At 42.0% G+C, this 12,493-nt stretch overlaps 1 protein-coding gene across 14 annotated transcripts in view; it reads left to right on the top strand.

Annotated features, from left to right (window-relative positions):
- Positions 1–12,445, top strand: part of LRCH3 (leucine rich repeats and calponin homology domain containing 3) — a 61,528-nt gene extending 49,083 nt beyond the window's left edge. For 13 of the 14 annotated variants that reach the window (XM_030954034.1, XM_030954044.1, XM_030954043.1 and 10 more), the window contains 3 exons: positions 1,416–1,553; positions 3,637–3,714; positions 5,991–8,941. In XM_030954034.1, coding sequence (XP_030809894.1) covers positions 1,416–1,553; positions 3,637–3,714; positions 5,991–6,191 — 417 coding nt within the window. In that variant the 3' untranslated portion in view covers positions 6,192–8,941. The other variant, XM_030954033.1, reaches the window with a different exon arrangement.
- The last annotated feature ends 48 nt before the right edge of the window (positions 12,446–12,493 follow it).

Here is a 12,493-nt window from a genome sequence, read left to right as displayed (position 1 = left end):
GAACCAATATGGGGCACAGTTGAAAATGAAATGTGGGGTACAGTCTGTGCACTTCTTTCAGATGGGTGCAGTGGTGTTCACTTGGTTGTTTGTGGTAGTTAAAGTCAGCTTCAAATTCTGTATAATAAATTATGTCAAGTCCTGCTCTTAAATGTCTGGTGAACTCTGCTTTTATGTGTGCTTCCTTTCTTCCTTATCATCTTTCACACTTGTAAGGAGCTGCCTGGAAAGCTGCCTTTACTGTTTCCTTTTAATCTCTTTTTTTAAATTCGTTTTTGCTATAAAGCTGACAGATGAGCAGATGGAGTGCAGAGACTGCTGCCAGTCATGCTGCCATCATGGTTTCCTCGTGTACTCTAGATCTGTCTGTTGATTCTTGCCTTATCCTTAGTTAAGTGCAGAACACTTGAGCCAATAATGTTTCTAATATTTATGGTTTTTGTCTGCCCAGGGGCACCACACTCCTGGTTTATGCCCAGGTACAATGACAATAAACAGAAATATTGGAAATGCCACATGGCATTAAGGTACTGCTCTGCTTTGCCCCAGACTTGTTTCTGCAGAGCATGAAGGGATTTCTTGAGGTGCTGTAATTAATTGTTGAATTTTCCCAATAAATAAGAATATACTTACTGAAGCTAATCTTAAAAGTCAAGCTAATCTTAAAAGTCATAAGCATTCCAGATAGAAAAAATTCCCTCTCTTTGGGGGGAAGTTTTGAAGTAAGGACAGTCTCCTTTCTCTAAAGGAGACAGGCAACTATGTTAGATAAAATTTGATGGTGTCTGCAGACCCTCACTTATGTTGTCTCAGATTGCATTCTCTGTAGTCTGTCTCTTGTTCTGCTCCCCAGGTAAGCTTAATTTTTTTTAATACTTAAATTTTGTACAGTATTACAAGTTGGTGATATTCACACAGCATTTTAATTGAGTTTGAAAGCCTAAATTGAATTTTTATTCGTTCTCTTAAACAAATGCTAACTGCCTTCTTTTTAAAAGACTGCTTATGCCAAATAGTTCAGTTTTTATTTTAAAGGCAAAAATATTGTCTTGACTTTTGTTAATTGTGTTGTCCTCCAACCCACAAAGACAATTATTTTCACTTCCCTTGGCAGAACCATTCTCTGAGAACATGTACGGTTAAGAATACTGTTCCTAGAGCCTGATTTCCATTATTTTTGAATAATGGTTGTATTAGTCCACTGTGCTGTACAATGAAAGCTGTTCTTCGTTGAACTCAGTTGCTCCCAGACTGTGGCCAGCCCTGGGCACAGTAATGCACAGGGCTTTCCTCGGGGTTATTCAGCAAGCTGGTTGGAAATGCCATGAGGACAGACAGAGTTGTAGTGCAGGAACTCTGCAGAGTTGCCTGCAGGAGCTCTGAGCCCCCTGTGTGTCCCTGTTGGTGTCCCACAGAACATCGAGTCGCGGCTGAAGGTGTCCCTGCCCAGCGACCTCGGCGCGGCTCTCACCGACGGCGTCGTCCTGTGCCACTTGGCCAACCACGTGCGGCCCCGCTCTGTCCCCAGCATCCACGTGCCCTCGCCTGCAGTTGTAAGTGTGCAGCAGTGACACTGCTTTGTGGCTGTCCAGAGTGATAGCCTGCAAAGTCCTGTCATCCAGACAGACACTAAAATCAGCATTCTCCTCAGTGAATGTATGTGACAAAAAATAACCATCTGTACTGTTACAAAAGGTCTGTAGTGTCACTAAAGGAAATTCTGTTCGGGTTTTTTTCATTTAAAGGAAATTACTTGTAACAGCTTGTAAGCAAATGCTAACATTTTTATGTGCTCCCTAAACACATTAATTTCAAAATCAGTGAAATACGAGACAGTTCAGCGTGAAAACTAAAATTTTAAAAGATCAAAATGACTGAGAAGTTCAGGAAAACATAGTAGGGAATTACAACAAGTAGGATCCCACTACACAAGACAGTGAAACCAAGTAGAGACTAAGTTGATTCCTGTGTCTGCAGCACTACAAATTCCTCTGCTTAGGAATTTTAGCAGAACACACTCAAGATACTTGGAGAACGTCATCTCCTGGAACAAAACAAATCCTGTCGTACCTTTCTGATAACAGGAAAAAAAGGTGGCTTTGTCAGGGGACTGTTGAGAGCAGGGAAGTATTGTAGTCTATTTGGTAGGAAAAGCACAGAATTAGAGGAAGATCAAAATCTGTGAGATACCAACAGATTATTTATCCAGTTTGTGTTTGTGGCAATCAGAAAGTTCAGTGAAAATATTTAGGATCAGCTACTTGAAAGTAATGTGGACAGGCAGATTGCTTGTTGTGCACCTTTAAATTGTATGAATAAGGAAAAAAACGAGAGATTGTTCCTTGGGGAAGAAGTTGAAATGTGCATGTAGTTTTCACTTATCCTTCCTTTGGAGTGAGTCTTCGTGTTGATTGGAATCTGAACAGATGCTTCCAGGGCTGCCGAGTGTGTCATTGTGTCCCTGGGACTGGATGTGACCAGGCAGATGGCCCCGTTATTTTAAGAATGACTGAGCTGGACACACCAACACTTTAGGCAGATTGTGGGATCATTCCAAGCAAAGACAGGGACCCACTGCTCAGGAGACTTGCATCAGTGAGATCTTTTCAATGGCCTGGTTTGATGTGCAGTGAATGTTCTGTGTTAGGAATTAAATTGTGGCTTTGTCATGTGAATCCCAAGGAAGAGGCAGCCTGGAGTCGTGTGGCTCCAGGAGCAGAAGAGGCATCACATCATGCCCAGGCACAGTGTGATCTTTGTACTCCCTTGGTCCTTTGGGAGAAAGAGGCCAGTGCTGGCCTTTAACCTGCTTCCTTGGTGGGGAACACAGCACAGGAAGGGGACAGAGGAAACCCCATCACTTAGGGAAGTGTTGAACACCTGGAGGCTGCTGCCTGCTGCTCCAAAATATGTTCATAGGAGCAGGGAACTTGTGTCTCTTGAACCAGAAGAGAATAAGCTTTGAGAGCAGGAACAAGACAGAGCCTGTGCTGTGGTATGTCTGAAGAGGTGTGAAAACTGACTGCAGAAAAAAAACTCAGTTGAAAAAATGCCAGTGAGTGCAATTCAGACAGCTCCATTAAACACATCTACAAGAGACTGACAAGCAGCAAGCTTCACTTCCAGTTTTCTGACATTATTTTTTTTTCACCTAGCCTTTTTTTTTTTACCTCTTTGTTAATTGAAGTATGGTTTGATATTTATATAGTTTTACATTATAGTAATCCAAAACAGATTCTTGATTGCTTTATGTCATGAAATTGCTCTGAAATCACAGCCTGGAAGCCATGGATGTGCATTTCATCAAAAGACATTTTTTAAGTGATTATAATGTAGTCACTAAAAGTGTTAGCCAGTTTTATATAACACTGTGTATATAAATATTGCAGGGCTTAGAACTGTCCTTTTTTTAAAATCATCCAGCATTCATAACTTAGCTTTTCATAAAACAACTTTGAAAACTGGGATGGTTTTCTAAGAAAAGCAAACTTCAGCAGAGCCTGCTTTGAATTAGACAAGCTTATGTCAGCGCAGTGTTTTGGCAAAGAGATTTATTAACAGTTTTATTTAAATAAAATGTAAAATCTTTTCAAACCTTGCCAGTTAAGAACACTGTATGCCTTTGCTCCTTTGCAGCCTAAACTTACAATGGCAAAATGCAGACGAAACGTGGAGAATTTCTTGGAAGCTTGCAGAAGGATTGGAGTGCCTCAGGTATGTATTTCTGATGCCTTGATATGTTTTAGATGTATTTTTGCCTGGTGCTTCACAAAATAAAACTTTTTTTGGAATATTGGATTAAAACAAAATGATTAAAAGTTTAAAAGGTTCAGGTACAAGCTGTCCTGCAGTATACATCAGACTTACCTTGCGTGGTCTTCCAGAGCAAAATGAAGCCAGGTACAGTTTATCAGGGTGTAGTATATAGGTTTTATATTTCAGTATAGATTCACTTAAATACTGTACATCAAATTCATAATAGCTGATGGACTTTGAGTCTGCCTTTAGAACTGGCAGGTTCTATAAAACCAGTTACATTTTCTCAATATTAGGTATGTGACAGCTTAAAAGTGGGATAAAAATCTGGATGATGGTTTGCATGTCTTTTTTGTTTTTATCCCAAAGCTTTTCATGTTCCTTCCCAATAATTCTCTTACATAAATGTCTTTACTGTCTTACCATCAAGTCACAGAATTATTGGCCTTTCTCTGATGGTAGCTGTCTTTGCATAGTTCCTACTTTTGTTATGTACCAATGGTAGAAGTCTGTCTTTCTTGTCCCCTTTTGAAACTTGTAATATCTAGGAGGTGGACACATAATAAATAGTCCATCTTATCCTTTTGGTCCCAGTTATCCCGTTTTATGCTGTCCTGTCCTTTGCACTTTGTCTTATTCAGCAGCTCTCTCAATACAAATAGTTTTAATATATTATATTTTTCCTAATTTCCCTTCCAGTGCACTAATTGATTTGGGTTTTTACATTGCTGAGCATTGGTGTTTCTGTTGTAGCTGCTGGTTTCTTTTGTATTCTGAGAGGGAGAAGTAGACCCTATGACTCATTTCCCAGCTACATCTAAATCAGTTCTTGAGTCAGTCATGCAGGATTTTCTGGTGTTTTCAGATCACTTGCAGACATTTGAGCCACTGGCACTTTAGGATGACTTATTTATTGAGCTGCCTAGCAGTTTTACATGGCTCAGTGGTGAATTGTGTTAGAAGGGGCTAGGGAGTTGTAAGTGATCCTTAGTGCTGGGAGATCCTGCACTGCTTTGTCCCCTTAAAACCTTTGAACTTTCAATCCCAGCAGAACTGCACAATATAAATTCATCTGCGGCATTGTGCAATTCCATCCCAGCTTCCCTATTTATAGCTCCCTCAAGTATGAAGATGTCATTTTTATGGGATTGCAGTACGAAGATCATTGGAATGACCCACAATCAAAACCAAACAAACACAAAGGCCAATCAAGAAAAAGTCCCCTGTAAACCCAGGCTGCTGCATCTGCTATCCCTGCTGTGTAGGGCTCTCCTGTTTTCTCATATATCTTGTTTTAATGTGAAAGAGTTCAAGGAGTTCTCTCTGGGAAAACTTAGTAAAATACCCCCCCTGAACCCAGAGCTGCTCTCACATGTCTGCATTAAATCTCTGCTGAGATGTGAACATCAGATACCTGTATGGTACCAGAATGGCATCGCAGCCTGGTATGTTTTTCTTGAAAAGTTGCTTGAAGGTTTTTCATTTCATTTCCATTCTAATTACAAAAATAATAGGCTTTCTGAAAGCATGGATCCATGTAGGAGTACTTGCCTTTTAAGGGGAAGGCTACTTTCAGAAAGGGCTAATTACAGGCACCACAGCAGAGCAGCAATTTCCTTAGGACTTTGGTGGTTTTAAAGCCCTTGGATCAAAGGAAGCCCTCAGCTGAACAGGTTGATCCATGCATCTAGATTTCACTGATTATTAGCAGTTACCTGTGGGAAAGGGAGATGGGAGACACACAATGGGAATACTTAGAGAACTCTTAAACTCTAATTAGTAATAGATATTTCTGCAGGATGCTGCATTCAAGCATCAGTTACACATAAATTATTCCTTGTCCTGCTGTTTTCATTAAGTTACATGTGGAGGCTGAACTGTGGTGAGTACTCAATGCCAGCAGCATCTCAGATACCTGTAACCTCTTCACTTCTGGAGAAAAATGGGTCTCACTAAGGCTTGTGTAAACTGCTGTTTTTAACAACAAGGAATAATTACGTCTGGGAGCTGGAGAGGTGACAGGCACCTCACTGCACACTAAACACTGACATTGAGTTCTTTGCAATGGGAGTCTTGCAGATTTCTGTGTGAGAATTAACCAGCTGTGATGTGCTTCTCAAATGTGTAGGTTGTATCTGAGATGTCTGATAACTGCTTCGTGGATGTTGCTATGGCTAACTGACTGACCTTTTTTTTCTGTCTGTTTTCCCTTCCTGCTCACACACTCTGGACAGGACAATCTTTGTTCCCCTTCTGACATTCTCCAGCTAAACCTCAGCGTTAAAAGAACAGTTGAGACTCTTCTTTCCCTGGGGACAGATTCAGAAGAATCCAGTCTTGTGTCCCTTTCCGTTCAGCTCTGGGGCTTTGTGGTGTTTTACTGTACTCTAATGCTAACGCTCTGTATGTTCTATCGCTGGGTCTTTTTTCTCTAGTGAAGGATAGTGGTGCTGCTTCCTCCCTCCATCACTCCAGTGCTTGGGAACAGATTCTGGGCTTTGCCAAGACTGTGTGTATGAAGTGCTTTGTTTCCCACGGATGGGACAGAGGTGACAAGTACAATGTACAAACACGTTGGTGCACCCACGGCACCGTCCGTGACCCAATTCCCATTTGTATTTGCTGTGTCACGTTGAGCAGATGAAATGCCTTCCAAGGGAGGAGGTGCTGTCCCTGGGCTCCAGCGAGGGCTGAGGTCAGGACATGTGGTGCATGCTGTAGTCTGCTGACCAGTGGTATAGTGAAAACTGCAGTGTCAGTTGGTGCCTCTGTTCCCCCATCTGTGTAATGGGAAATGCAACCACTTTGAGGATTATCTGATGAAAAATGTTAAACAATGTGAAGTATTTTTTTCAATGTCAATGTTCTTGATGTGATCTCCCAGTCTTAGGAGACATGGTCTGGTGTCATTCACAGAACTCTATAACTGGTTTGTTTTTTTACCCCCAGTCCTTTATCCTGCATCTAAGAGCATTTGATTTCTCAAATGTATAGGCTCTGCTGTATTACTTTGATTCAGGATTTTCAAAACAACTGTCAGTGAATCCTGAGCTACTTGAACATTATAACAGTTCAAGCAGAAAAATTTCAGAGAAATTAAGATCTTCAACAGCTTTAAGAGAAAAGTTTTCTGTCAGAGAAAGAAAAATCTTTATGATCCTGTCAGGTGCTACAGAATGTCACAGCATTTTACTGTGATCTGGATAAGACTTACCAAAAACTTGTTGAATTGTCCATTGATCTTGGGCACTCCAACCCAAGCTTGTTCCATGCTTATTCCCTTCTTCCTCTTATCCTGTCATTTTCAGAAACACTTGTATCATGCAATTGCACAAACATAAGGCCTGGCTGCACAAGCACTCTTCACTGTTTTACAAAACTCAGTTAGTCTTCCATAAAGCTTCACAGCCTTTCCCTCCCCAGGGAAAGCATCCTGGTGCTTTAATGCTTTAATGTCTCAGGGACACCTCAGAACTTCAGGGCACTTCCCATGTGTGTAACAGACCATGTCTCCTCACAGTGGAGATCCATTCAGGGAGCTCTGCTCAGATACCAGTGACAGGTAAGTGTTCAGGAAATGGCTGTTCCAAATCTGTCTTCAATAAATTTTGTTATATCTGCAAGTGCAGTAAATGGCTTGGAAGCCCAGTGCAAGTGGTGTTGGTATTCCAGCCATATCCTGGAACACCTCTGAAGCACAGTTTAAGGTACACAGGAGTTCAGTTGCAAATGTGGTCACTACCAGTAAAAATGTGTTATGTGTATGTGGGTCTCACAAGCTCTTGTACCATGAAGTGAGTTTTTATCAAAGGAGCAAGTAAGAGCTGCTGCCTTCTGTCCAAGCCACACAAAGTGTTCTGTCCAAGCCAAACATCACTGAGTAAAGAAGGGACTTTTGACAGGGGAAGATTGTTTTACTTTTAAGTAAGCTATTTTTGCACTGCTTACTGGTATGAACTAAAATGAACTCGGTTCCTGTGTTTTTTAACTTCTAATGAACACTGTGATAAAAGCTGCAAGGGGTTTTACACTAACAGTGCCTTCCAGTTTTTAAATTTTGTTTGTCATTACTGTCTGTGGTATGGAGTCATTCCAAAGCTTTTTCCCCCTTATCTGTTTGCATACGTAAGAAAAAGATAAGGCATATTTACTCAAGTTTACAAGTATTTTCTCAAAAAGCACACTTTTTTCAAAGTAATATACATTTGCTGGAAGAAAAATGTATTTTAGCCTGAACATACGGCTTTCTATGAGAATTGCAGTCGGGGCTCACTTGTTTTCTCTCTGCTCGGAGTTTGAGGGAGGAGTGTTGGCTGCCACTGTTTGTGCTGTAGGATTTCTTTAACCTCAAAAATCAGTAAAGACTCAAGGAGTGGAGAAATGCCAGTTGATGTGGAAATGACCCATGAAAAATAGTCTCTGTAGTTCTATAGGAAGGACACACTTGGGTTGTTTTCTGCAGATACAGAGAACTGTTGGACATGTATCCTGGCTGTTGTGGAGTGAGGATGGCCAGGAGGTGCCAAGGACTTCTGTAGGATGAGGCTTTAAATACATCTTAGACTGAGAATAGCACAACTGTTAATAAACACTTTGAAACCTCTTTTTGCATGTTGTGTATTACTGTTACTCCTCAGGATGATTTTGGGGGCCACCCACGAAGCAGGGGCACTTTGGGGAGGTGAGTGAGTGACAGTGGCTCATTCCCTGCTCCCCAGCAGGGCTTCCCTCACAGCTGTAGCTGAACAGGCTTGTCCCAGGAGGACTCTCTCCAGAAGGTGATTTGGGAAGGAAGCTGTGGTTCCTCTCCTGCGCTGTGTTGTAGCACATTGATCGTATTGAAGCAACCCCCTCCTCAAGTTCATCTACTTTGGTTTCATAAACTGCTGCCATCTCAGTGTGGGCAGGGATGGAGGACAATTTGCTATTCCCCTTTTCTCCCACACTTCTTTTTCAAATTTTATTTATAGAGTTTTCTATTAAAAGAACACAAGAGATTAGCCCAAGGCCACCTTTCTTGAGTAGCCATGGTCATGGTTCCTTTGTCACAAGCAGAAATCTCATGTCCTACCCCTGTGTGTGTGCTGCCTGTCCATAACATTTCATATTTCAGTCACCTTTTGCTTAATTTTTTTTCTTTTCAGTTGAGTGGTTTTCATCCATTTTGTTTTTGTCTTTGTTTTGTTCCCCATTCAGGAGCAATTATGTTTGCCTCTGCATATTTTAGAAGAGAAAGGTTTGACACAGGTAGCTGTGACTGTCCAGGCGCTCCTGGAGCTGGCACCCCCAAAGCAGCAGCCACTGCACCACTTGTCTGCTGTGTAAAGACCTCCGGGACCTTTTGGGTTACCTTGGCTAAGCAGAAGGACCTGAAGACTTTACTGCCCATGCAGTGCATCCAAACACACAGAGCTCTGTTCTAAGGAAATGAGTTTCCGTGATTCCTGACAGGAATGTTTTACTTCATTTCTCCATTTTTTTTGGAGATCACAGCAGTTTCCAGGAACATTTTTATTACCAATATTTTTGCCCCTTATTTAAAAAATGAGAGTTCATTGGGAGGAGGGCAGGGAATTCTAGTGGCTGGCTGTTGGAGCCAGCTGTAGAAATGGATCTTGCAGGATGAAGAAATGGGTTTAGAGTCTGGAAAGCAATTCCTAGGGGAATTTGTAAAAAGAAAAAAAAAAGGGTGTTGCTGCAGTGGGCACATAGGGAATTAAATTACTTTCCTTACCCACAGGGTGCAAAGAAATTGAGTTTCTTTGCCTCCAAAGAATGGCTATTTCTATTATAATATTTTTTTTAATTGCATCACACAATCTTAACCTGCAGTGTTTGATAACAGGGTCAAACTTCACACAGCTGTCACTTGCCTTGGTAGGTCCTCATCACTAAAAGTTGAAGAAAAAAACACTTTTTTTTTCCCCAATGAAAAAATTACTGCATGTTTTCTCTGACAGAAACACGTTAGTAAAAGATACTAAGTCAGATCTGCTCAAATGGGATTAATCCCATCAGCATTCTTGCTGGGTTCACTTTCTGTTTGGGTTTTAACATGTCTTTATCTGAACACTTTTCCAACAGCAGTGGAGGGAGATTGCCCCTGTCCTCACATCCCCTTCTGGTGGTTTTGTGGGATCACCAGAATCCCGTGCATTCCCCTGCAGTGGGAACAGTGCCAGCCTGCCCTGCTGGTCATTAGAAATCCTCAAAGCTAACGCATTTATGAGGGGCTGAAGCATCCGCTGCAGGCACAGCATGGATCGTGTTAAGAGCACAGTTCTCAAGTTCCCCAGGTGGGCTGGGTGTTGTCAGAGCAGCTCTGTGCTAAGGCAGCTCTGAAGGGTTAGACAAGGCTTTCAATAAAGCCCTTTATTAGTTGGAGTTTATGTAGAGATGTGCTGGTTTTACAGAACTGCTGTTACTTGATTCCTCAATAATGGAAATTCACAGTACAGAAGTGGGAGAGGCAACTGACAAATTTTGCATTTTCCTGGAAAGCTGATGTGCAAAATAGAGACAGGTCTCTATGCTCTGGTCCTAGTGACAAGGCCAAGCTCACTACCAGACCAATTAACAATTCTTTCCCCCCTGCCCCCCAAAAAGGCCTCACAAAATCCAGTTTCCACCCATGTGGTTCCTTTGTCCCTGAACATTGTGCTACTAATACATGGTACATGTTCTGAAAGCAACTCCAGGCATCAGCCATATTCTGTCTGGGATATATTTGAAGCAGAACACACTGAGAGGATTTTATGCAGATAAAGGAAGAAGAAATGGAAACAAATTAGCTAAAAGTCATTTTTGCAGCAGTAAAATCTGCTGTGGGAGTGCCAAGGACTGGTCTTAGCTGCATTTTAATTTTCCCCCTTTTGAGTTGCAGTTTTGTTTCCATTTTGTTTTGCTTCGTGTATTTCTTTCAAGGGCGGTTGTGGTGATTGCTGAATCCCCTATTTCTCATAATTATTCCAGTTGCTTTATGGCATTGGTTGGTCACATTTCAAGTGAAGAACACCTTAAGAGTGCCCAGCTGCAAAGAGAAACCTCCTCACACGCTGGGCAAATACAGTGCCCTGAGCCCTGCAGGGAATAGAGGTGACAGGAACTCACAGTACCCACAGGAAGAGCAGCTCCACACATTCTCACTCCCTTAAGTAGTTTTTGTGTTTAACTTGATGCCGTTGGTGAGGAGCCTTGGTCATTCCCACAGGGTTACACAGAGGTGTCTGAAGTGTCTGCTGCAGTTTGCTGGGGGGAAGATGCTGCCTCTCACAAGCAACACCACAGACTCAGTCAGAGTGTTCCTGGTGTGTTTGTCTCTGCACGTCATTTGAGAGGGAGGGAGGTGTCCAACATTCGGTCACCTGTTGTTACAGGGACTGTTGCATTTACCAGCACACCCATCATGGGCTGTTTAAATACCCCTGTTTGAAGAAAACCATTCCCTTCATGGAATTGCGAGGGTGTGGTGATTGCTCCAGCACTTAAGAAAAGTGAAACTTAACAGTATTCAGGTTGGTGGAAATTCTGTCATTTAATTAACAGTAGTTTTCAATGGGGTGGGGGCTTGAGTCTGGCCTGCAAGAAAGAGCCATTTCCTCTTGCCATGTGTGGCTCACAACCTGAGTGGCTCATGGCCACCTGTGGCTGGAGGCCGGGCAGGCAGAAGGTCCCTGGCACCAGGTACTTTGTTGTAAGCAACATTCACTCTGGAGTTTCAGTGTAGGTAATTGTGTTAGTTTGACATTTGTAATCTTAGGTTTTCAGGCTGGCAAGCACTAAATCTTGTCCAGATGCTTAGGACAAAGATCCAAACCTGAAGTTTCATCATGCGGTTTATTTAATGTGTTATAACCAATCCCACTTCAGTTGTCTCTTGCAAAATGGGTTGGGATTTTTCAGTGTAGTTATGTGCAATTTTTGTTGTAGCCCATGAAAAGAGTATTTGAAAGAAAACATGTATAAAGTTCTATTCTGTGTGTTAAAGCAAAGAAGAGATGCTCTTTTCTCTTAGGGGCATTTGTGCTGGAGGATGTGGGAGGGACCCACCTCAGTGTTCTGTGCTGCTGGTGTTCCTACACTGACTCCATGGTGCCACACTCCATCCTCAAGCCTGGCGAGCCCTGGGCACTGTCTGAGGCTCTGCAAGGTCACACACTCCAGGTGGAGCAGCCCAGGCACTTGGGAGCCCCTGATGGCACTGGGGGGCCAGGGCAGAGCAGCTGGGGGTTCCCCTTTAGGAGAGGCTTTTGTAAAGGCCCTGCCCCCTGCTTAAAAACTCTGCACAGTACCAGGGCACCTCTGCTCTTGGTAGCAGCAGGATGGCAAATGGTATTCTTACCCTTTATGACTATAAATGGTTCTTTGAAAAACTGTTTTGGAAACAGAGGACTTGTAAGGTGGATTTGGACATCAGAAAATTCTTTTGTATAGATATTGTGATGTTCTACAAAGTGATCTAATTTTGTTATTTCTGAAAACAGTGTAAACGTGTAAGTAATAGAGTAAAGGATTTTAAAGCTTCATCCCATGCTGTATGTCTGTAAATACATTCCATCATTTCTGTTACATATAAATGTGTCTGAATATTGTATATTTTAAATCGCCTGTATTCTGCCAGTAGTGTGAACTTCTAGCACATTGATAATATAAAAGGAAACTATGGGTATTTGAAATAAAGTTCTAAAACTTACATGAATTGTAGTATTTCTTCTTGCTGTTTTTCTGTTGCACCAAC

The sequence above is a fragment of the Camarhynchus parvulus genome, chromosome 9 (assembly GCF_901933205.1).
Source record: "Camarhynchus parvulus chromosome 9, STF_HiC, whole genome shotgun sequence".
NCBI classification, from domain to species: Eukaryota; Metazoa; Chordata; class Aves; order Passeriformes; family Thraupidae; genus Camarhynchus; species Camarhynchus parvulus.
The sequence above is the reverse complement of the archived record's forward strand: the minus strand, read 5'-3'. Positions and strand labels throughout refer to the sequence as shown.